General features: G+C 42.6%; 2 protein-coding genes across 2 annotated transcripts; one reads left to right on the top strand and one right to left on the bottom strand.

The window, feature by feature from the left end:
• Positions 1-17,281: 17,281 nt before the first annotated feature.
• On the bottom strand, positions 17,282-19,329 carry LOC132464068 (aerolysin-like protein). The gene is made up of 2 exons (XM_060060239.1): positions 18,525-19,329; positions 17,282-17,870 (listed from the first exon to the last, which is right to left on the bottom strand). The coding sequence occupies exons 1-2, from the start codon at positions 19,050-19,052 to the stop codon at positions 17,421-17,423; spliced, it is 978 nt and encodes a 325-aa protein (XP_059916222.1). The 5' UTR covers positions 19,053-19,329; the 3' UTR covers positions 17,282-17,420.
• A 3,579-nt stretch (positions 19,330-22,908) lies between these two features.
• On the top strand, positions 22,909-23,937 carry LOC132463929 (putative nuclease HARBI1). The gene has a single exon (XM_060060042.1). The coding sequence runs from the start codon at positions 22,909-22,911 to the stop codon at positions 23,935-23,937; it is 1,029 nt and encodes a 342-aa protein (XP_059916025.1).
• Positions 23,938-26,318: the final 2,381 nt, after the last annotated feature.

Below are 26,318 nucleotides of genomic sequence, written 5' to 3'. Positions count from 1 at the left end.
CCCTAACCCTGACCCTACAGAGGGATGTCACCAGAGATGCTTGTTGAGATAAGTTATGGCAAGATAGGGGAAGTTGTTTCCCAAGTTAACAGTTTGCTAACTTCTGTTTTGGCACCACAAAATGTGGATCAAGATACTTGTCGAGGTCAGGCCTGCAGAGTCCCAACCAGCTTCCCACAACACAACAAGTGACTCAAGAGTCACTTGTTGTGGAGTTCACAGAGACACAGAATTCACCACAGCCGCTTCTCCTCCCGTACTCTGCTAAAACACCTGTCTTACGCACTCAGGGCCGGCGATCGGCATAGGTGACCTATAGGCGATCGTCTGGGCGGCAAATGTGTTGGTGCCCTCTGGTGGCACCCTTAATTTTATTAATTTATTAATTTATATGGATCAAGTGAAATAAAACACGCTTGCTAAACATGTTCCCAAATGGAACGGACAAGGGAGGGAACGGGGGACTAACTGCTAGTGCGAATTGAAACTCTCACTGTGGTGTGCAGGGCAACGCGATATTGTGGTGAGCAGCGCGGGAAGGACGAGATGGGAGCCCAGGTCAAGCGGTTATGCAACTCTCGCGCCCTTTACACCGCACGGCTACGAGAGTTGCCTTTAATGAACACACACATCAAAACACACTCAAAAACCAAACTCCAAAACACAGCCTACAGGTTGAAGCAGAATTGCCATCGGCATTGCCATCAGTGGTTGCATTGACGGTTTTAGTCGCTATAATGTTTGGATGGAGGCCTACACCACAAACAATGACCCCAGGGTTATTGCCGACCACCTCGTGTCATCCGCTGCACGCTTGGGAGGATGCCCGGAGCGTCTGCGTGCTGACAGAGAAACGGAAAATGGACACGTTGAGATTAAACTCGAAATGTCGAAAATAAAGTGGAAACATCATATCGACTTTATTCTCGACGTGTCCATTTTCCGTTCCTCTGTCGGCACGCAGACGCTACGGGCATCCTGCCAAGCGTGCAGCGGATGACACGAGGTGGTCGGCAATAACCCTGGGGTCATTGTTTGTGGTGTAGGCTAGGGCTGTCACTTTTTCCAAAAATGAAATTTGAACGAATTTCGAATGTCCATAATTAATTAGAATACATTCGACCCCCCCCCCATAGAACACGACAACAGTCTTGATTTTTTTATGTTGCTCTTTTTATTTCTTGTGGAAATCACGTATACCTACTGAATTCATAACAGCACAGGATAAAAACACATCTTTGATAACACATTTGTAAACACAACAAGAGGAAGCTCCGACACACAAGTGCGGCTGTCTTTTACACATTAACAATAACTCGCGCGGCTGTACACTCTGTGCTGCTCCGCTCGGCAGTTGTTCCTCTGCTGCTACATTTCGGTGGTAAGCTAGCAGATGAGTGCGCAAATTTGATGTTGTCGATAAGTACGACAGCTCTCTTTTACAAAGACGACAAACGGCCTTGTCTTTGTTTGTGACTTTTCCACCCACGGTGTAAAAGCCAAAATGCTTCCATACGCTGCTTTTTAAATGTGATGGTGTCGTTATGGTCCGCTCAGCATTGTACTCCTCGCAATTCTCAATTTTTTTTTATAGCAATTTTTTAATAGCCGTATCTCGGTTCGCGTTCTCTTCAGTTACGTTTTGTTTCAAAGCCCTCTTGGCCTATCTGTATCGAATGTTGATTCAACATTCGATACAGATAGCCAGGCCAAAAGGGTCGGCAACAGGTCAAACTGATATAAAATTTTAGCGCGCCCTCTGCTGGATCGAAAGCAGACTACTTAAAATGGTCTGAAGTTCTTATGAGACGGCAGCACACACAGTTTGAATGGAGAATTACACTTCGAATTCGAACTTTTCACCCCACCTTCGAACGAATATTCGAACTTCGAATAAAAAGTGACAGCCCTAGTGTAGACCTCCATCCAAACAATATAGCGACTAAAACCTTCAATGCAACCACTGATGGCAATGCCGTATGGCTTTAGTTTATCGTACCGATCCATATGAGTGCATTTCGGACCTTTGCTGTGATATTGCCTGCGCCTCAGACGCCGGGCTCGCCTTTGCTCCACACCCTCAGGATCAAGCAACTTGATAAATTGTCTTACTGTATTTTGCGACACACAACATAACCTTTATTTATTGCACGGAGGTGCAACCATCTGTATCTTTGCATCTGCCCATTTCCCATGTTAAACCCGATTCTGAAATACAATTTTGCCAAATTATCCACACAAGCCATTGAATTCAGTGCAGGCCCTTGGAGCGGTTGCTATCCCTCCCAACTAATTTCAACTTTATTCTCGACATTTCGAGTTTAATCTCGACATGTCGAGATTAAAGTCGACATGACATTTCAACTTTATTCTCGACATTTCGAGTTTAATGTCGAAATGTTGACTTTAAAATCGAAGCGTCGACTTTAATCTCGTCATGGCAAAAAAAAAATATGTCTCCATGTGTGGCCCTAATACTCCGTCGTAATTTATAAGTGCCATTCAAAGCCAAGATATTTAACTAAGGCATAATGGCGTCATTGGACTATCAAATGAACTCAAATGAACACCCTGACCAACTGAAACAAATTCAAGACAAGAAACAATACAAAGATATTCAATAGAAGAAGGGTCAAACATCTCGACAAATATCAGCAGAAGGGATTATTTTAAGGTACACACCTTAAAATAATCTGGAACTAGGAAACTACTTGTGTGCTCACGTTTCGCTCCACCTAAATGGTTCAGCAGAAGCTTGGCAACTCCATATAAACCATTTGCAACGCACGCATTGGCTCACTCAGTACATTCCCACTTCCCTTGGTCACTGTAAAGGCCAATTTCCACCAGAACCGTCACGGCAGAGAAGCGGCTGTGTTCCGTACTGCAATCCAGGCGCGTGCCGTCCATATCATAGATCTATAGACAGGGCCGTTTCTAGCTGTTTGGAGGGCCTATGCAAGATACTATTTTTTTTTCTATTTTTTTTTTTCCTCCTGCGTGAAGATTTGAATGTCCCTTTGTCTAAGAGAGAAGGCCAACATTCCAACCGTATGTTGTTTGCATGGGGTAGGCACCAGAACATAATAATAAATCAAGGGATAGCCCCTTCCATTAAAGTTACAAGAAGAATTTGGGAACAAAGACAGAGCTCGGAGTACAGAGCAGGGCATAGCGACATGGGGGCCAGGGGGGGTCGTGTCGTGTCGTCCCCCCCCCCTGGTCCGAGGTTGGGCATCCGGTTGCGCATTAAGTGTCACACATGTGTCAAACATCCCTTTTTTTTTTTAAATACATGCATTATTAGTTAGATCTAACTTTGACTTTTTTTTTTTTTAAGTGTTATATTTTGACATTATGAATAAATATTGCACTTAAAATAGCAACCCCCCCCACCACCCCGTTGACAATCGAGGCACCCCCCCCACCCACCACCACCACCCCGTTGACAATCGAGTCCCCCCCCCCCCCCCCCTTGACAATCGAGTCCCCGTTGACAATCAAGTGCACCCCAAATATAAGACCAACGATCGCTTCGAGCGCAGCAATCGCTTCCCTGTCGTCATTGTGTTAAACCAGCCAATAGTGCGCAAGGGAGAAAAGCAAGATTGGTGATTGGCTCCAGTAAAAGGGGATCGGAAACAGAAAGAAATGTATTGCCCCTCTCCAGCCCCCACTGCAGAGGGAATTTAAATCGCCGGCTGAAAGGGCTGGGGGTACCCAGTCTAAAGGCTGATTCATATTACTCCGTAAAGTGCCGTACGTAGACCCGGAGAGCCTGTCGGAGAGCCTGTCTGAGAGCCTCTCTGTAGCTCTACATGCGAATCAAATATTTTTTGACTAGCCGTCGACGCAACGGAGACGGCAAGCGCTGTGATTGGTCCTCTGACAAAATCTTTTCCGGAATCACTTCTCCGGTTTGACTTTGCACCTTATTTACTTTGTTCATTGTTTACTTTGCACATTAAGGACTAATAAAACAACAAATAAGATTTGTAAAGCTTTGGACGTTTATTTACAACACTATTTACATAGTTTGTAGTCAGCATATATGATCGATCAGGCGGCGAATTGCACGGATTAGGATTACGGACACATGGTAATATAAACACCGGCCTTAACACTGTAATCTATCTAAACTATAACCGCATTTCACGTTAATCGCATCGTTTGCTGCATTACCAACATTGTCTATGCTGACTAACTGTCCGTCCACACCAGAAGCGAATTGAGCGACCAAATCGCCGGAAGTCATTCACTTTCTATGGGCAAGAGCGACCAAAGCGACCAAAGCGACCAACGCTACCAGCGGCCAAAGTTGAGCGACCAGAGCGTCAAAAAGAAGTTGAAAACTTTTTAACTTTATGCAAATGACTATTATTCGCTTCAGCGACCAAACACTGACAGCCAATCGGAATGTAGACGCTCTTCGCTTGCGTGGATCCCAGGGAACATCGGCAGGCACTTTGGTTCCTACCTACCTTTATTCACTCACTGAACAAAATGTCGGCTGAAATATTAATCGCGGCTGTAACTGGGCACCCGGTGTTGTACGAACCCACCCTTTTTCAGTTCAGAGATCGAAACGCCATAGTGGTTTGGATATCAAGTGATGATAAGCGGGAGTATTTATAGGCTACATCTAGAACGTTCGTATTTAAGCGGGAATCATTATAATTTGCTCTACATGCCACCAATCTAACCAACCAATCACGTGTAGCATGCTTTAAACAAAACCGTCACATAAACAAACTAATCGACAAGACGAGGGATAAAAGACAAGGGATATATCTCTTGTCTTTTATCCCTCTATTCCCCACTATTCACGGAGCCTGAGGTGAATAATTTTTAATTAAATAGTCTAGATAGATAGATAGTCAAGTCTTTATTAATACCAAACGACACAAATCGTCGGGAATCCATTTAGGTGGTTCGTCCCACACAGGACAGTAGCCTACAAGACCACACAGAACAAGTCTGACTGGACATACACACAATACATCACATTAAAACTAGACACGCGTTGATAGATAGATAGACAGAAAGACCTAGATAGATAGATATGTTCCATTATTTGCCTTGCGGAGCCAACCAGTCCTGTGCACGTATGCAAATTAGCCATGTGCGCTAACGTCTATTTGTTTTGAATGCGACGAATGAGATCAGATGAAACATATTTCAACTACTACAGCACGCAGGGTTTTTTGTTCTCGGTTGTAATTAGCCTACATTTTAGGATTTTTTTTATATTGGGGGGAATCACTGTCCTACTTGTTGTCGAAGCACTTTATCGAACAAGCAAAACCGTCTCGGCAATATGGCCAAGGTGTATGGGAGAGTTCACTATTTGATGTGGCTGTCTGTAGGGCCTACTAAACGCATACGGCTCCTTTAAATGCGTCTGCATAATTGAATTGTACGTCATGAGCGACTTGAGCGACCAAAGCGAACAGAAAAATTCGCAGCGAAAATTCGCAGCGACCAAAGCGTCTTTGACGCTTTGGTCGCTCCTGGTGTGGACGTACAGTAAGGGTGTGGGATGTTCAACATCAATAAGGTTGAGTTCATGAGGATAACATTATATTTTCTGAGTCAACAATCATTTTGGGCAGGTGTACTTTATGTACTCCTTGCAATACATAAAGGTTTTGTGTCGCAAAATACAGCAAGACAATTTATCAAGTTGCTTGATCCTGAGGGTGTGGAGCAAAGGCGAGCCCGGCGTCTGAGGCGCAGGCAATATCACAGCAAAGGTCCGAAATGCACTCTGGCATATGGATGGGTACGATAAAAGCCATACGGCATTGCCATCAGTGGTTGCATTAACGGTTTTAGTCGTTTAGGGTTATTCGTTTAGGGTTATTGCCGACCACCTCGTGTCATCCGCTGCACGCTTGGCAGGATGCCCGGAGCGTCTGCGTGCCGACAGAGGAACGGAAAATGGACACGTCGAGATTAAAGTCGAAATGTCGAAAATAAACTTCAAACATCATATCGACTTTAATCTCGACGTGTCCATTTTCCGTTCCTCTGTCGGCACGCAGACGCTCCGGGCATCCTGCCAAGCGTGCAGCGGATGACACGAGGTGGTCGGCAATAACCTTGGGGTCATTGTTTGTGGTGTAGGCCTCCATCCAAACAATACAGCGTCTAAAACCGTCATTGCAACCATTGATGGCAATGCCGTATGGCTTTAGTTTATCGTACCCATCCATATGCCAGAGTGCATTTGGGGGCCCTATGCGAGAAACTATTTTGGGGCCCCTATTTTTCAAATTCTGAGGTAGAGATTCCTATCTTTTTCATATATTCTGTGACGATGCATCAGTCTGTTACATTTTAAGAGGAAAGCAGGCTAGAGTATGTAACACTTCATTGGATTAGCAGATTAAGAATTCTTTATGCAACAATATTCTGGGCCAGATTACTAGGTTAGACTATGGAGAAAGATGGATAATTAATGAGACGACACAGTTTAGTTTGAAGACTTATTATTCAGAAGTTGTTTCTTTAAACAGTACAAAACAAACTTAACCTTATACTTCATAAATCACATAAACGACATAACCTTGGGCCCAAGTAGGAAATAAAAGAGAGTCAAAGAAAATGTAACCCGGGATTGTGATTGTCTCTTGTGTGTTGTGATTGTTCCGTTTTGGATTCTCGCACGATATGCGGAATAGTAGTGGCCGTGCGGATCCTACCACTCAGTTGATAACTCACAACCGGTCCAAAGAATTTGAAAATGTTCATCCCAATGAATCATGGTTCAATGGTAGCTCGCCATCTTTGGACGGGATCGGTCAGTGTGGAATCAAGCGTCAAAAGAAAGACCTTACCAAAAGTATTTTCACAAGAGAACTGCGTCGCTCTGATGGTTCATTCGTTTGTATCTGGGTTTGGTTATCTGACTAAATGAATAGCACAGTGGCTTGTTCTGGCTCGGAGCATGAACACATGCATTCTCAGGGGCGTAGCTTGGGCCGGGGCTTCCGGGGCGGGGCCCTGGGTGTCCGGGGGGCCCGGCCGCGTGGGCCCCGCCTAGCCCCCGTCGGGCCCCCGCGCGGACGCGGCCGCCCGTCGGTCGCCGTGCTGGCGGCGGTGTGAAAGCAGCATAAGATGTCTGGAGTGAATGTAAAAAGGAACTGACCGCATTATATAGACTCTCTTCTCTCATAACATCACAGTCAGGGTGGCATATATATTTTATCTTCCTCTGCCTTAATGTATGTAATTTGGTAACAGTAGTGATATTTTGGCCAGGAATAAAAAAAGTATATACAATCGCACATAGGCTATTTCATTTATCAACTTCAACAAGGAAATTTAACATTCAACATCAATCCAACCTCCAGCTTTCCTCGTGAGTGCCCGGATTGTTTACATGATGTGGGCGCATCTGTCTGCGTCACACAAATACCCGGCGCATTTACTGACGCACATGACGTTTAAAAATGTTCAGCGTAGTGTCCGAATCCTCGTTTGTTCGTTCCCTATATAGTGTACTATCATGAACACTATATAAGGAATAGTGAGTGAGTGTATAGCGAACGACTTCGAACACAGCTAGTGTCTCCAACTCTTAACATATTGTTAAAAGCTAAAAAGTGGTACTAAAAAATGTAAAGAGAAGAAAGACCTGGATGCGCGCAATTCGAAATGTTTGCACAGCGTTTTTCCTGTACCTCACCATACCAGTGACAGTAGCCACGGCAGAGCGGTCATTTTCCAAGCTCAAATTGATAAAGACTGCCCTAAGGAGCGCCATGGCACAGTAGCGATTGAGTGTATTGGCCATACTCTCAATCGAGAATGAAAGAGCAAGGAAATTGGATTTCACCTCTATTATCAACGAGTTCGCTGAACAGAAGGCACGCAGAGTTAACTTCTGAACGGGTAAGAGCAGTTGTTATTTTATTATTGGTTATGGCCGCTGTGCCATGTAGGAGTATGTTACCATTGGCCATTTTGATTAGGCCATAGTTGTGCTGTTTGGGAAATGTAGTTGTGTGGTCAGCTGAATGGAGTATTTATGTTTTGTTTTTGATAGTAGGCAGTGTGTTGCAAATACAGTGTACGTGGTCCTAATAATGTTTCTGTGATTTTGACATGTGATCTAGGGATGCTAAGTCTCTGTCCATGGTTCTGATGATGATTTTGCGTTCTCTCGTTGTGGCGGCTGTTGGCCTAGGCCCTATGGGGGAGTGGATGCATTCGCGTGTGTGTTTGTGTTTGTTTGGGGGGGGGGGGTTTGGGGGAGTGGGTTGGGGCCCAGCACGATCTTGCCCCGAGGCCTTGCACAACTAAGCTACGCCACTGGTGTGTATGCATTGTTTGATGAACATAAAGTGTTTGGGCTAATTGTTCTGTGGTGTTTGATGTGTGACACATCATGTTATATTGATGTGTCACCTATCCCAGTGGGCTCTCCCAATCGGCCCTGATTGGTAGGCCTATTTAATGGGGAGCCATGGTGAGGGAAAAAGGTTGGGCGTTAGTTATGTAACAGCTTGCCGAGAGGCTGTATTCTTTTGTGTGACTTTTTGTACTTTTTGGCACAGTCAATAAACCGGCACCATTTTTGCAGCCTTCAACTCTCTGGGCCGACTCCTGCTTTGGACCAACTGACTTCTTGGTTGCGTCCCGTCCCGCATGTGAGTTGGGGGTTCAATACCTCATTCTCACATATGTTTAAATTCTTTTTTTGTGCATAGTCCCATAGAATAAATGATGTTTTCGTTATCCTATATAGAGCCCTGTATATCTAGGAGAGGGTCCTCTTCCAGCGAGCCCACCATGTTGCACTAACATGTTTCAACATGGCCTAGAACGAACATACGACTATAGAGAGGACATCAATTAAATTAACACTATCTTACGAATAAGATATGAACAGACTAAATAACTAAACCTAAATTAAAAATATTTTCTAAATAAAACATAACAGAAAATGGTTGTCAACTGAGCACCATTGGGTTAAGTTCCAAGCTTTTGGGGGTTGAGCTGTCTGTACATTATGTCCCAAGTGAAAGACTACAGGCCGGAATACATCCATCAATACCACACCAATGGAAGACCAACTTCACACCAAACGGATATAGATCCATCATCCTATAAAAAAACGTATATCACGACATCCCGAGGATTTGTCCTGCAAAGAGCAAACGACTAAATCTATGAAGCCTATTATCCACAACTTATTAGGCTCTGATTTTTGATAATCTTTTCCATAATTAAGACAGATTAATTGTTCTATAACCTCACAAAAGTCTACTTTGGTAAAAGTATAAGGACTTAATTATCGTGCCAAAGAGTTGAAGATCAGTTTATATTTTTTTATGGCCAGTATTAAACATAAACATAAAACAACATTTACATGTAACCAACCATTATAACTTCCTGTTATATTATTATTAATCTCAATCCAAGGGAAAATTATGCTTTTTGTTACGTGTGTGTGTTTTTCCTCTGCTGTTTTGTGTGCTGTTCCAGGTACCACCCTCCCCATCGGACTGATCAGACACACCTGCAGCCCCTCAGCAATCACGTGGAATGCTATAAAGCTGCAGGGATGAAAGCAGACGTGGCCAGTGGGCCAGATAGGCGAACAGAGTTGGGGTCGCTCGCGAGTCAGAGCTACGTGGGCTCTTCGTCGTGGCATTGCTCCCTCAGTGGAGGGATAGTGTTGTTGGTTGCTCCCTCAGTGGAGGGATATTGTTATTGGTTCTTTCTGTGTTAATATAGGACTCAGTTATGCAATAAATGGTATATTGGTTGAAATCCTGCTACTCTCGTCTGTTCATTAATCACCCGGTTTTATATTAATTGTTGCCCCCCCCTTCCCCCTGGACACCAACGGGGTGGGTCGTAACACTTTTATACAAATTCGTTAAAGCAGAATGTGGGAACTGATGTAAAGGAGGCCTGTTTGATTGAACGTTTAAAGGCCAATCAAGGTGAGTAAGCTTCGCTTGAGTCATACAGTGTAGAGACATTGCCATCTGATGGTTAAAACTGCAACCACAACCAGGACTGAAATCTGGGGAGGAAGAGTGTTTATTTAATTTATGTTTCTGAAATGAATAGTGTTAAAGGGACACTGTGTAAAAATTACTCCCATCTAGTGGTACAATTGTATATTGCATTCAAACTAATAGTGCTCGCTTATTCAAAAACTACGGTGGGCAGTATGTCCCAAGAAGCTGTGTCATGACATCCAATACTACCTCATCGAGTCATTCGAGTGATGACTCGATGATTTCAAAACAAATTTCAAACTGCATTGAATCATTAGTGTAAGCTAATGATGTATGAGTAATTACTAGGGATGAGTCGGTCGCGACCGATTCGTCACAACGAACGAATCCCGAACGTGAACGACAAGAACTGGTTCCCCAAAACAAGAACTGGTTCTTTGATTATTTTTTTCTAACATAAACCAAAAATATGTTCACGTAAATAAAATATTAGAGCTGTCAGTTAAACGCGTTATTAACGGTGTTAACGCAAACCAATTTTAACGGCGTTAAAAAAATTATCGCGCGATTAACGCAATTGTTATATAAAAATAAAAAAAATAATAATAATTTTCTTTGGCTCAAAACAAAGAAGCAGTAGCCTGACTGCTATGTTCAAATGACATTTGTTCAAAGCAGTCGTTTAATTGCACTATAGGCACTTTTTTTGTATCGTCCTGTTTTGATCAGTATATGCCAATGTTGTTATCAATAAAAAATCATTTGCACAAGGCAAGCCGATGCACTTCACCATGTTGATAAGAGAATTCAAATGTGAAGAATTATGGGACAAAAAAATCAAGGGATATTTAGCATAGAAAAAGAATGTGCGATTAATCCCGATTAATCGTGAGTTAACTATGACATCAATGCGATTAATCACGATTAAATATTTTAATCGCTTGACAGCTCTATAAAATATACAAACGAACAGAGCTTCGTCTCCCCGCGGCTTATATTGATTGAGTCTACAACGTTTTCAAAGATTCAGCCAATGAGAGGTAGCAATGGTGTTGCAATGGCACCTGGGTAAACAAATGACAAGGCGGTACCGTTGAATATGCGCGCTTTCTCTGTCTGACGTATCTTGGGTCATACCATTCGATGTGGGGCCACTCATATATCCCCCTACATTTTTTCGAAAATAGACTTGACCCCCATCTGTTTATTGGATAAACGCATTTCCCAATCCCAGGAGTTTTGATCCATTCTACGTCAATTTAAGAACAAACAAAGAAATTAAACTGCAGTTCGTATTTTTTATTTATGACCGTGAAAGTTCTGTAATGCCTGAACAATGAAGAATTAAATGTTAAGTAAAATACAATTATAAATGTAAAACCATGAATGAAATATAGAGTAAGCAAGTGGTATAAATATTGGTGGGATGTTTGGTTATACCATATGGTATATCTTCTCGATTTCCACGGGGTTTAGAGCCAAGAAGTGTGTTTAAATTATGTGTGTTTAAGAAGTTAAAATTATGCTCACGGCCGTCTCGCGGGGGGGGGGGGGGCAGACACCAAATGACGTAATCTGACGTAACGAACGAATCAAAACGAACGAATCAAATAAACGAATCGTTATAGTGAACTGAACTGAAAGAACTAGTTCCCGGAAAAGAATCATTTTGCCCATCCCTAGTAATTACTCCTCGAACAAGATAGTGAATTATTTCAGTCATCCTTCACGCTGGCTCAGAGTGAAAACGCGTTTGCATTTCCTGTACCACGTAGTGCTTTTTGTCCTTCATGGAAGCCTCCATGAAGCTTACCCGTCCTATGTAACTACCAAGCCCCCAGGAACACTGCATATTTCCGCAATCCACCAGTGCTCAGCGGCCAAGCCTGGTATTGCAGCTGTTTAAGCGGGCTGTGGACTAGCGGTGGATTCAATGATTCGTTTCCATGACCCAGTTCGCGTGATTCAGTTCGCCACGAGGAGTCGTTCGCGAATCGTTCGTTCGTTCAGTCGAGTTTCCGGTAGCACTAACTCCACTGAGTCTGACTGACTCAGCTGAGAACCGTGCAATGGGGTCCATTCCATGTTGCGATCTACCGCTACCGGAAACCAGGCTGAACGAACATACGATTCGTGAACGACTCCTCCCAGTTCAGTCGAGTTTCCGGTGAATCGATTCACCGGAAACTCGACTGAACGTGGAGGAGTCGTTCGCGATTCAGCCTAGTTTCCGGTAACGGTGAATCGCATCATGGAATGCACGCCATAGCACGGTTCTCAACTGAGTCAATGAGACTCAGTGGAGTTAGTGCTACCGGAAACTCGTTCTTCGTTCAGTCGAGTTTCCGGTGAATTGAATGGTGAACGAGACGACCGAACAAATGAGAGAGACGAACCGGTTCGGGTCGTTCGTTCTAAAGACTCGTTAATTCGAACCGGTTCGCGAACGAACGAGCCAACACTACTGTGGACGGGTCCCTCAAATCATGGGACCCAGAAGTAGATATCTCCGTTCACTCCAATACAAGTGTGGAACAGGAATGTGTCTCCGCAAAAAATGTCTGGATATCAATCAAAGGCTCATAATTACCTTCATGCCATGTCCTAAAAAAAATTCGTTTTTTCTTTTCAAAACGCCACCTCAAGCGTTTTATTAGCCGATATCTCAAATATTTTTTGCTCCATTTATTCAAAAGATCCAAAGACAAAGAACAGGTGCATTACGGTATCATTTTATATTGTTGTTGGACCGGAGTGGGGGGGTGGGCACGCATGCGTTCTATATTTCTGCATCCGGTACGTCATGAAATAGGGCGTAGCCATAGACCCATGATGCGGAACCATATCGCTCCTTGGTGTAGCCCTGCGCCACTGAGCAGTTTACATAGGAATGAATAGGCGCCATTTTGATATCCGTTGTCCATTCTATAGCTGTGTTCGAAATCGTTCCCTATCATGGATGTAGTGCACTAAATAGGGTGCACGCCATTTTGTAGGGTGTTCGAATTCTCAGTGGTCCACTATACAGGGCACTATATATAGTGGACTTAAAATAGGGTACATACGATGTACCCTACATGTTACTCCCGTATACCACAATGCAATGCGGTCGTGTTTTTCCGGAGGAGAAGAAGAAGCTGAATAACCGCGAAAACGAATACATTTAATGATGGAGTCTCCGGCTTTCGTATAGAATTTGGTATTTGGTATTTAACATAGAAAATGTAACATTCAAAATTAGTTAAAAAAAACTTGAAAAAGGAAATGTAACATTCAACATCAATACAACCTCCAGCTTTCCTCGTGAGTCCCCGGTTTGTTTACATGATGTGGGCGCATCTGTCTGTGTCACACAAATACCCGGCGCATTTACTGACGCAAATGACGTTTAGAAATGTTCAGCGTAGTGTCCGAATTCTCGTTCCCTATTCCCTATATAGTGCACTATATCATGTACACTATATAGGGAATAGGGAACTCTTCTTCTTCTTGGGGTTTTACGGCAGTTGGCATCCACAACTTGGTGCATTACCGCCCTCTTCTGATCCAGTTAATGAATCAAAACAAAAATATCCAAACACTCACTCATTCACACCTTCTTTCTACTCTATATCCTATCATATAACCCTGTTTCTCTCAAAAAGCCAAACAATACTTTTATACAATTCCTCTTCATCAATCTTAAAATATTTTCCAAAGTATACTCCTGCATACCCAATTCTCTCAATTGATTTTTCATACTTTCCCTCTCCATCCCATAACCACTACAAGTTCATTAAAACATGTTCCACTGTCTCCTCTACCTGGCACCCCTCACATAATCCAGTGGGGTGTTTTCCTATCAAATTCATTGTTTTATTTAGTGCACTGTGAGTCTGTGCCCCAACCTTAAACTTATCAAAATTTGTTCATCCTTCCTCTGACCACTATACCTTATTTTAACATTAACACTTTTTTGAATATTATATAAATATCTCCCTTTCTCCTCACTGTCCCATTTGTCTTGCCACATTTTGTTAACTTTTCCCCATATCAGGCTTTTAACTTCTGCCTTACTTAAACTGATATTCATTTTTACTTTTTCCTTCTCCAATGCCTTCTTCGCCATCTTGTCGGCTTGCTCATTTCCCTTCACCCCTACATGAGCTGGAACCCATAACAAATGTATTTGCCTCCCCTGCTGAACGATTCTCGTAATTGACTGTAGAACTTCATATAACAAACCTTGGCGACTACTTGAATAAAAAGACCTCATACTTGCCAAAACTGATGCTGAATCTGTACAGATCACAATTTTTTCAACTGTACTTGATTCCACCCATTTTAATGCGACCAGCACCCCCAACATCTCCACTGTATAAACGCTTAAATTATCTGATGTTCTTCTATTAGGGAATAGGGAACGATTTCGAACACAGCTTATATTACGTCGTGTGGTGTGAATGAGGCACTCTGTAGTACCACCCTCTAGTGGTCGTCCATCGACATTACATCTGCAGTGAATATCTTACTGCCATAATAGCAGGCCTGTCGTACCAGTTACTCAAGTGCGCATGTTCCAAGCGCGAACGCATACACCACAAGCAAGCACATGCGCACGAACATACACGGAAACACACACACACACATGCACACACACACTACACACACACAAGCACGCGCACACACCGCACGTCAACACAAAGGCAGCGACACAGATGCCCATATGGTCGTAAAGTAGTCTGCCCCATGGTCATATTCTAGGACTGTTGTTGTTTAAAATGGAATTACTCCGCCTGTATCTTTCGGCATTGAAGCCTATTTATTTGTTTATTTCAGCAGGTATTAAAAGTGTATACCTGATTTCATACCTAATTGAAACAGCTGTTATTGAGAAATACCTGATTTCAAAAGTGTTGTTATTGAGAGATTTGCACACATCGTCGGGCCAAGTTCCAAATCGAAGGTCTGCTTGATTGATGATTTGTATTTCTACTTTCATGTATTTGCATTGCACTCGCTAAGCCTGTTGTTAAATTGTTGTTAAATTGTTAAAATAAAATATGGAAGAAATAACTTCCCTATAATGTCGAATTTGTCCTTTGAAATAATTGACTTTGCAGAGTTGGTGTTTCCATTGCACATAGGCTATTCTAATAAGCCCGACATCATATGACGAGTGTTGCGGACGGCACTTCAAAAGCTTGCAGTAAAAAATTGTTTGGTTCGGTTTCCGACCGACCCTGTCAAATGATGTGCGACCCAAATTATTTAATGAGCTTTAAAAAAAAAAAAAAAATGTTGCAGACTATAATTACGTTTTGGTACAGCACCTCTTCATTCTATACAAGGATGAGCGAATTTTCTCGCTTTTAAATGAAAACAACCTGAAAAAATAAAAATTAAATAAATTCCCTACCTACCCATGACCTCAACTGACAACCAACAGGAACCAAACTTTTTATTTTTTAGGCCCTATTAGTTTATTTTTAATTCTTACTCACAATTAGTTTAGTTAACATGTTTTAATGTAGCTCAAAATGTACATGTTCAAAATATATATAAATTGTGGGTGTGGTCATACGCCAGTAGTTTCTGTCCCACCGGAACGAAGGGGCACCGCACGCTACTGGTAGGTGATAGGCATCAAGGCAATAAAGGTATGCAAACTTGAAACTGATCCTACAAAGTTCTTTTTAAGTCTGACTGTTTTTTATCAGATAAAAAAACCCTGCTGTGAAGAACTAACCGGCTGTTTCCCAAGTGCACATGAACGGTCGCTGTCGGGAACACGCGTAAGCGTGAGCGTCATCCCTGGCAAGCCGGCTCGTCATCACCAGGAGAGTGAACGGCTGTTTGTGATTTCATAATGAGGAGAGCGTCTCTAAGGACCTCGACTGGTCACTGGTTTATTAGGACGCGCCAGTGTGACTTTATTAGGGAAGCGTAATGCATTCACTTGAGAAAATAAATTCTGCTCTGCTTATCTGAATTAACGAGTTAAGTATCTCAGAATTCTGGTATAACAAGTTACGGTCAAGGCCGGGGACCGCATTGCATGGGCTATATGCTGTCTTTGCCGAAATTTAGCCTACATGACGACTAATTGTTTCTGAAGTTGTACAAGAAAACATTATCCCATGTGTGATAATATTATTTGGCCGTAAAAAGAGCCATCTGAAGTTTGAAATTCATGTGGTCATGTATGTCTCAGCGGAGACTGCAACCGCGCTGTCAAAATATAAAGTCCTCAAGTTCAAATGCGCTGGCACTTAAAGGAAATGGAAGATGGCACTGTCATTGGTTAATTGCATTTGATTTATTGGTTTATCCAAAACACACCTATGGGTAATGAAGAACAACCCATTTTAGATTTGCTTTGGGGGCAAGAGCCATTTATCCGCCAGTATAATAGCAACAGCGGCAGAGAACCGCCCCGAAGACTTGCGTTTTCGAGTTTCACACTTGCCTTTCAGACAGCTAAAATAGGGCCCTTAAAGTTTACGTTTAGGATGAACTGGGTAGAAGAGGGTGAAAACAAAGCAACCTACAAGTGAAACACATTGGTGGGAACATCTACAACAGTGTTGGGAAGAGCTTCCCAAACAATATTTGATTTCCATTGTAGGAAGTTTGTTCGGCTGTTATGTCTGCAAAAGGGTGGCTACTTTGGTGATTCAAAAATTATGATACAAATCGTTTAACAAAAGGATTCCAGGATTTGTGTTATTTGTCTACAAATGTTGATTTATTTTTTCATTTATCTTTGTTAATACTGTAATGATTATATGACAATATTGAAGATATCACTTGACTTACAGGTTACACAAAACGTACCCCCAAGTGGACAAATATTAAAGTAGTACTTATTGCGAATATTCAATATTAAGATATCCCCTTCCTCTTGAACACTTGCTGAGAACTCTTTCCGTGTATTGGGGACAGAGGTCACCTTAGGTTAGGGAACCAACATGTTTTGTCCTATGAAGGTGTGCCTTCGGCTGTATTGCTGTTTTTCTGTTGGCAATGTATATCTTTGGAACAATTGTGTAATGAATTATCTTTGGCACTATTTAGATTATTACCTGTCCCACATTTACTGAAGCGATTTAGCATAAACCTCAACTTTTAAAGCAATTAGCATCTTACTGGAAGTGTGCAGAAACATATTATCTTTCCAGGCTGTTGGACTGGAAAACTAAATTATTAACAGCATATAGAATATTTGAATTGGAATTATCACTTACTAAACTGAAACGTTAAATAATGGGATCAGCTAGACAGACTCATTTTCATATTTTGTTTTACAAGCTCTAAGGATGAACATGGAAACACAAGCAGGTTTATGATTTATTTATCTGCGACAGTCACTCTACATTAGCAATCAAACCAATGTTATGCAATCAATATTAAAACTGTATACAGTAAGATGTTGATGCATCTTATTCGATTTTCTTCACATATTTAAGACTCAGTGGTTTTTACATCCACTGCAGTGTAAGCCACACCCTTGTAGTTGCCGGTGGTTTGGAACTGCAGCTTGCTGCCATTCAGGCATGTGATCTTCAATGTGGCCGAGTAGGGGAGGTCGATGACTGCTCGTCCCACTGACGCCTCAACTTTCACAGTCTTTCCTGCCGGGACCGTCACAGTGACCTCATCTGATTCGGTTATGGTCTCTTCTTTGGTCATTGAGGAGGTCTGCTCCTCTCCCGTGGTCAAGCTAAACCCAGCAGACACCTCCACCAGGTCCGGGATCCCTGCTGTAACAGACACGCTGACGGTGGACTCAATCTTATTGGTGGTGCTCCAGGTGGTAGAATTGGTCACAGTTCTGCCGTACGAAAATTTATCCTCTTGATCTGCAGCAGTGTCGTTTTGATAAGTCAACGACTTTATATATTCTTTGTTTACCTACATACCCCACACACAGACACGGAAAAACACAAAAAATATGGATATTGTTCAGGAAGCACACAAAATAATTCTTAATAACCAGTACAGAAAATATAAACTCATTTATTTTGTCTAAGATTTAGACTTTAACACTTTATTTATCCCCCGTGGAGAAATTCAAAAGAAGTGGAGACACTATTTTATTGACCTGATGTAATTAAACAAAAGACATAACTGTCAACCCCATATCAAATAAAATGTTTATACAGTGGACAGGACTAATCGTGTTGTCTTTATGGGAGGCAAAGTGGGCCAACACACATTTGATCAGAACAAATCTTTCCTCATTCTTCTTAAAAAACACCTTGTGACAACTGCTGATATGAAAAGGGCTTTATAAAATACATTTGATTGATTATATAAGAGTAATCTGCCCTATGAAAGATAAGTGTAAGACATGCTTTGTTAGTGATAGGAAAGAGGACTCAAAGGTGCCAATTTCTGTCCTGGACCCTAACCCCACCTACTACAAAAACAGGTGCTATTCATGCAGGAAAATTATCCCACTTCAATTGCTTTTTCGGAATTAATAAAGAAACACTTGTTCATATGTATTGGCCCACTTATCCTTCCATATTCGGACTCAGGTCTTCCACAAATAGCAGCACTCACCCGGGGTGTGTACATGGCCAGGCTGGGATAGGTCATGTCGGTTAGCACAGACGACTTGATGGCATTGATGAAGAGGAATCCCATATTGTCGATGTCTGAGCCAGCTCTCCCCTCCAACCCCAGGCAGACTCCAGACCCCACATCGATGGAGTACTCGGTCTTCAGTCCCCAGTCACTCATGTACTGGAAGAATGTGCGTCCAGAACTCGTCCAGAACTTGATGCCACCCAGACGTGTTCCGGCACCGTTCCCCCACAGGGACAGCCTGGTGATGCTCTCGGCAAGTTCAAACGTAAACTCATTGAAAGTGTGACCCTTTCCAAAGGTCTGCACACGCCCGTCGGTCAGTTCTGCCCGCACAGCTTTGATCTGCCAGCCGCCCACTGCCACACCGATCTTCTTCAGGGTGGCACCATTGTCACGGCCAGTGAAAGTAAATGGACTGCCTCCCTCTCCACCGATTTGATATAGTGTAGTCGCCATGATTAATAACCTGAAACAGAAATGTACATCAATATATTCATGCATCCTCAAAATGCTCGACAAAAGATGCAGACATTTCAAACTGTAAAAGTAAATCAAAGGACAAGATCCAAGGGCGAAAACTTACGGACAACCAAAGCAGGTGGTGTTTATGTATAAAATAATACAAAAATTAAACGGGTTGGCGTTAGCACTATGCCATTTCCAATGCTAGCACCTAGTATGAATATTACCGTACATGTATAAACATTACCAGGCCATTGAATAACACACACACACACACACACACACACACACACACACACACACACACACACACACACACACACTGTGTGTGTGCGTTATTATTATAATTATTATTATTACCACACACACACACACAGTGTGTGTGGTAATCGGGAGAATTCCCGGTGGGCCGTTAACGTTTTGGGGCTGCCGGGCTGATTAATGCGGGATAACAATATTGTGTTTATAAAAGTTCCGCCGTCAGCCAGAGCTGTGCGCTCGCAGCCTCTGACTCACTGTCTGAGTCCCACATACAAACACACGCAAGCGCTCACAAACTGTTAACTATGGAAGCATATATGTAGCAAAATTCAAATGGCAATGCAATTTGCAATTTGCAATTCAATAAGTAATTACGTTATGCAATTGACAATGCATTATGCAATTTCATAATGTAATTTGTAAATACGTTATTCAAAGTGTATTTTAATATGCAAAGTGACAATGCAATCCTCAATTAAATTTGCAAAAGTTATAACAATAAAAATACAATAACATTTTGTCAAATTCTTTGAGTTCCTTTATTCAAATTGAAAAGCTATAGCGTCCCCGTGATTGCAATCCACTTCGCCACGCTCCGTGTGTTGCGATATTCAAATGACATTTCAATCCGCAAAACGGAATCAAAAACCGAATCCAAAACGGAATCCAAAGAGGAAATCCAAAGAGGAATCCAAAGAGGAATCCAAAGAGGAATCCAAAAAGTCAATATGCAAAGTGGCAAACGTATCAGCCAATCAGCGTCTGGGCGGGAACTACGTCACTTTCTATTGTGTCTGACTGTTTTATGTGTGGGGGGAGGGAGTTCCAGAGCCTGGGTGCTGAACAGCTGAACCCATTCGTAGTGAGTCGTGATGTGGGGATACATAGTAGTCCAGCAGAGGTTGAGTGGAGGGAGCGGGAGGGAGTGTATTCTTGGAGGAGGTCCCAGAGGTAACGGGGCTAGGTTGTGGAGAGCTTTGTAGGTGAGGAGTGGGTGGAGACGGTGGGTCTCCCGACCCTATGTTTCGCACCCAGTGCCTGTAGCACTTGGGAAATCTTTGTGTTTACCACACTGGCGTCAAAACGTACCCGTGAGGATAAGTCGTCTATCCTATCTCCCAGAACACGCACTCTATCTACTGCATCTGTGTCTTCAACACGATTGTTCTCCACATCATCGGCCAAACTTCGGAGCATATCAATAATCTCCATTGGTGACCATGGACCTGACCTGACACATACGAACTAGAACTTAAGTGAACAAGGAAATTACGAGCAAGTGACGTAGTTCCCGCCCAGACGCTGATTGGCTGATACGTTTGCCACTTTGCATATTGACTTTTTGGATTCCTCTTTGGATTCCTCTTTGGATTCCTCTTTGGATTCCCTCTTTGGATTCCGTTTTGGATTCCGTTTTGCGGATTGAAATGTCATTTGAATATCGCAACACACGGAGCGTGGCGAAGTGGATTGCAATCACGGGGACGCTATAGCTTTTCAATTTGTATAAAGGAACTCAAAGAATTTGACAAAATGTTATTCTATTTGTATTGTTATAACTTTTGCAAATTTAATTGAGGATTGCATTGTCACTTTGCATGTTAAAATACACTTTGAATAACGTATTTACAAATTACATTATAAAATTGCATTATGAATTGTCAAATGCATAATGTAATTCCAAATTGCATTGCCATTTGAATTTTGCTACATATATGCTTCCATAGTTAACGTCGCAACCAAGTCTTTATTAGCAGAGGGGAGTAAATGAGCGGCCCCTCCCTGTGCCCCCTCCCCCGCCAAGTGGTACAACCCAGGTAGGCCTTGAGCTGCTATTGGTCAGAAAGCTAATGACGTAACAGCTATGACAACATTGAACTCTGCTGCAGCTCGTAGAGAGTGGAAGGGTTATCCTGGGAACGGTTAGTTCCCAGGGCCCAGTTGTTCAAATTTAATCTGGATTAAACTGATCCGGATTGGGAAATCCCATATTTTGCTATCCAGGATCACTTGATCCAGATTACTTTTATGCCAGTTTTTCAAAGAAACTGGATAGGATCAAAGTGATCCAAATCCCAAATTTCAGAATTACGAAATCTCGATTACCGAATTTTAGAATGGAACCAACAGTGCAGCCTACAGGCTTAGCAAAGAACAACAAGTACACCGAAAAATACAGGTGGCCACAAATAGCCATTGTTTGTTTTAATTTTAAGAAACAGAAAAATTATAATGAACTGAAACATTTACATTCCTTATTTAGTTTTGGTAATAAACAAATTTTAGCACTGTCCAATGGAAACAAATTGATTGATCAGACTGCCCAGTGCCATGGACACAACCTTCACCTGATTGCTCAGTGGATTTGTCCACTCCCATATAGTCTCCTGACTTGGTAGAAAGTCCCACATGCGTAAAAGCGCGAGCGCAATTAAGCACTGTTCCTCCACGGAACAAAAAATAGCACTGTCCAATGTTCAAAAAATGTTAGGATCATTTACAGGACAAATACCAGCTCTTTCCACCTCTGCCTTTAGGAGTTGTATCTCCATTTTCACTTTTGTCTGCTGCAGTTGGGTTAGCAGGAGTTTCTCTTTTGCCAGTTGAATCTGAATTTCTGCTCTTTCAGTTTCCTTTCGCAGAAGCACCTCATAGGCGTCACCATCCTGGCCCGAGGAACGTTTACGCTTTGTTTTAGCAACTCTAGAAACAACTGGCTCCATGGTCAGGGGGGATCCATCGTCCTCCTCAATCGCTGGAGTAAGGTCCAGGACAAATTCCTCTGCAGGAGGGTTCGGCTCACATTCTCCAGCCTCTGTCATTGTGGCCTCTCCATTTCCTTCTACACATTCTATACCGTGCAGAGCCTCTGACTTTTCGCCTCCGACGATATCGAGGACCATATCAGTGTTTTCTACCCTTTTATATGGCTTGTTACCAGTGCGAGGGTTTTTTGCCTCACTGAGGTCCTTGGTTGCCTTGGCCCACAGGTTTTTACAGCGCAGTATTACTTGTTTTAAGGTCCTCTTTTGGCCAGACCCCAAGGCATTGATTCGGTTGGTAATGTCTTCCCAAATGGTGTCTTTACCTTTCTTGGTGACCTCCCCACCCTTTGCCGAGCTGAAACCACCTACTATTGTGGCAAAATTGGCCCGAACACCCTCCAGTAGTGCGTACGTTTCTGCCACAGTGAAATTAGGCCCTTTTGACTCCATGATTTCTCCTTGGTCTCCATGATTTCTCCACTGATCTTATACGCCTTGGGCATTATTGCTTTGGCCTGTGATCAATTAGGCTTCTAGTAATTAGCTTGTTGCTGGTTAATTGGTTTGACCACTTTGTTACGACCCGGCTCGAGGGAAGCAACATGAAGTCGACAAACAAGGATTAAGTATACGAAAAACCGGGTTTATTGTTACAAAAGGTTGAACCGACGGGTGAATGAGGACCATGCTGCTGGCTCTGGCTAGAGAGAGCGAGTGAATGAAGCCTCCCAGGCTTTGGTGCCAGGTAACGAGGAGAAGGAGGGGCTCCAGGAGGAGCTCCAGGAGCACTGCAAAACATGGAGCAGATCTGCACGTAACAAACACATCATGTTTCGCACACATTTCTCTTAACCTACAGAGGCATCCAGATGGCGGGTATTGTTCATCGGTACCATAGGAGAAGGCACCCTGCTAGGGTGTATGCTGAGCGTGCCAAACCACTTGAGCAATACACTTCAGATGAACTGTATGCACGTTTTCGCTTTGGGAGAGATGACATCAAGTACATTTCAGACCTGATTAGACCAACACACCAACACAAAACCCGAAGGAGTCATGCTTTGTCCGTGGAGGAACAGTGCTTAATTGCACTGCGCTTTTACGCATGTGGGACTTTCTACCAAGTAATAGGAGACTATATGGGAGTGGACAAATCCAATGTGAGTAATGTGGTGAAGGTTGTGTCCATGGCACTGGGCAGTCTGATCAATCAATTTGTTTCCTTTCCCAAGGATGACCAGATTGCTCAGACTAAGCACAAGTTTTTTCACATGGGGAACATGCCTAACACGATTGGAGTTATCGATTGTACACATGTGCATATCCAAGCACCTCGTGAGAGGGAGTGGGAGTATGTAAATCGGAAGGGGAGGCACAGCATCAACGTACAACTTGTGGGCAACGCCGACCTCATCATCACCAACTGTGTTGTGAAATGGCCAGGGTCTGTCCATGATGCACGCATTCTAAGACAGAGTGCACTATACAGAGAGCTCCAAACAAACCGGCCAAATGGCATTATATTGGGAGACAGCGCTTACCCACTTCTACCATGGCTAATGACCCCTTTTCCGGTTGCAAATACACCTGAGCAAGCACGCTTCAACATTGCACATTGCAAAACAGGATGTGCCATTGAGCGCTTAAATGGAGTGCTGAAGAGAAGGTTTGCCTGTCTTAACTACCTGCGAGTAGAACCTAAGGTGGCATGCAACATAATTCTGGCCTGTATTGTTCTGCATAACATCGCCACCAGGCGTCATGTCCCTTGCGATGCCAGTGACGCTCATGATGGACCTGAGCCTGATGTAGACCCAGAATGGCCACGAATGGTCCTACCTAGTGAGGGACACACTGGACATGCTATAAGAGAGGGAATGGTACGAAACTACTTTTAACTTTGAATAACTGTGTACAATTTTTGTGTACAAATGCAGTGGCGAAACTACCGGGTGGCAAGGGGTGGCAGCTGCCACCCCCCAAAAAATGCTTGCCACCCCACTTGCCACCCAGGTTGTTAGAAGTGTCTCCAATATACATTTATTGAATGGTATTATATTTTTTGCTACTGAAGCTGTTGATCTCATTGGTAACTTGTTTAAGTTTAAGAACTAAAATCTTTATGTCCCCCCTCCCCTGTAAAATGGTTGAGTCCATGAATCCTATTTGCTCTCTTCTCACCGTGCGCATCTGCCGCTTCATTCAAATGAAGGCAGAAACGGTTTGAAAGCCAAAGAACTGGAGACAAGCCAACTGTACGCTTGCAGTAATGAAAAAAGATATATCTAAGCATCGAGGTGACAGCCCAAATCAACCAATCAGGCAGGGATTCCCCAGAACTCCGGCCAAATTGTCCGATTGAAATTTGCTAATATTTGTCTTAATAATAGTCTGCTGACAGCGCCCCCTCCTATCGATGCCGTAAATAGCCTATGTGACGAGATACCCTCTCTGTGATCACAGCTCTCCGTGGCTACGGAGGATTGCATTTCTCCACAGCCGTCGAAGTCCTCATATGCGATATGAACGACATTTATCCAGTGTGGGCCAAGCGCGAAAAAGAATGCCTGTGTGATCCTGTCTCTATTGTTTTGTGTGATTTGACTGGCAGTTTGTCTGCTTATAGGTCGGAACGAAGCGGCCACCGATTATTGACAGGATGGGTACTTTATTCTACCGGACTCGTTCGCTTCTTCACTAGACACACGCGCTACCGCTCGCTCTCCTCGCTCGTCCACTCACTCGCTGACGTCACTCACACACGCATACGCACTCTGCCATTCTCCCGCACACACATATGCTACTCGTAACACTATGCCTCGTTATTGCGACGTTCACGTTTTTCCTCATCTATTGAGAGTTAGGCTATTAAACATGTTGCATTCTATACGGCCTGATTATGTCATTATTTAAGCTACATAGCCTAATAAGAAGCGCTAAGGATATTTGAATAAACCAACCAAACAGTTAAAGGGGCCCTATTATGCCTACCAGCAAAAAGCATCCTCCAACTGCAATCTTTGGTTATTTCTTTAATAATTTAGCTATACTTTAATAGTATTCTTTCGGTTCAAATCTGTTCAGTGTTCCAAATTATTTGTTATTAAATGTTACACTAAGATAATTGGTATTTAAGTGTTGTTTAAATAAAATGCTTTTTAAATTTAAAAGAATCGTGGGATGTATCGAACCGTGGGTCAAAAATCGTGATACAAACCGAATCGTGAATTTGTGTATCGTCCAGCCCTAGTAAATATGTTAACTGTTTTCATTAGCGATTGGTATAAATAAATACATATAGACACCAGGCATGTGTCCAACAATAAAAAGACTTGACTTGACTTTGTGTGTGTGATTTGCCACCCTTGAATTTAACTTGCCACCCTTCTGCCACCCCATGTAAAATTTTCTAGAATCGCCACTGTACAAATGTATCATAGCTTTTCTTTATTTTATTTTTACTCATCATTATCATTTTGATTATCATTTTTATGATTTGAATTCATCCGAAATATGAATAAATCCTATATCATTTGCCAAAAAACTGATTTTGTCAGCATTAAAAAAATCAGAAAATTCAGAAAATCACAACTGAATCCACCCTTCTGGTGGGATCAGGATAATCTTGTTTTTTTGGATCAAATGTATCCCAAACCAACTTCAAAGTTTTGAACAACACAAAAGGAAGGTTTGATCCAGATCAAATGTAAAATCGGATTACGTGATCTGATCTTCTTTCTGAATCCATCTTTAGTTTTGAGCAACCCATTTTCAAGATTTGATCCAATCCGTTATCCGAAATCCCACTGGATTACTTTTGAAAAACTGGGCCCAGGGTTCTGCCCGCACAGCTTTAATCTGCGAGCCGCCCACTGCCACTCCAATCTTCCTGAGGGTGGCGCCATTGTCACGGCCAGAGAAAGTAAATGAATCGCCTCCCTGTCCACCTATTATATGCAGTGTAGTCGCCATTCTTAATAACCTGAAACAGAAATGTACATCAATATATTCATGCTTTTATTTCGACATTTCGAAATAAAAGGAAATCAATCAATGTTATTTATTTACTTACCAATTGCCTTAATAATTATTTCTTAATGGTGATTGTCAGTTGCATTTCTGAATTATCCAGGACATTTGATTATTTTTTTAAATGGGGGTCATGGGAAAGGAAATAAAAGCACAATATAAAATTATGGAAAAGGACATCCTGCAATATATATTTATACAACGGGGGACCTAAATCCAGCGATCTGATTGGTTCCCAACTGTTGTATAA

This window comes from Gadus macrocephalus, chromosome 9 (genome assembly GCF_031168955.1).
Source record: "Gadus macrocephalus chromosome 9, ASM3116895v1".
Lineage (NCBI taxonomy): Eukaryota > Metazoa > Chordata > Actinopteri > Gadiformes > Gadidae > Gadus > Gadus macrocephalus.
The sequence above is the reverse complement of the archived record's forward strand: the minus strand, read 5'-3'. Positions and strand labels throughout refer to the sequence as shown.

Excerpts from the sequence above, each read along its gene's own strand:
- LOC132463929 (XM_060060042.1), top strand. The coding sequence starts at position 22,909 with ATGGCGGGTATTGTTCATCGGTACCATAGGAGAAGGCACCCTGCTAGG.
- LOC132464068 (XM_060060239.1), bottom strand. The coding sequence starts at position 19,052 with ATGCATGAATATATTGATGTACATTTCTGTTTCAGGTTATTAATCATG. Across the intron at positions 17,871-18,524 it reads TGGCCATGTACACACCCCGG|GTAAACAAAGAATATATAAA; the intron begins GTGAGTGCTGCT and ends TGGGGTATGTAG.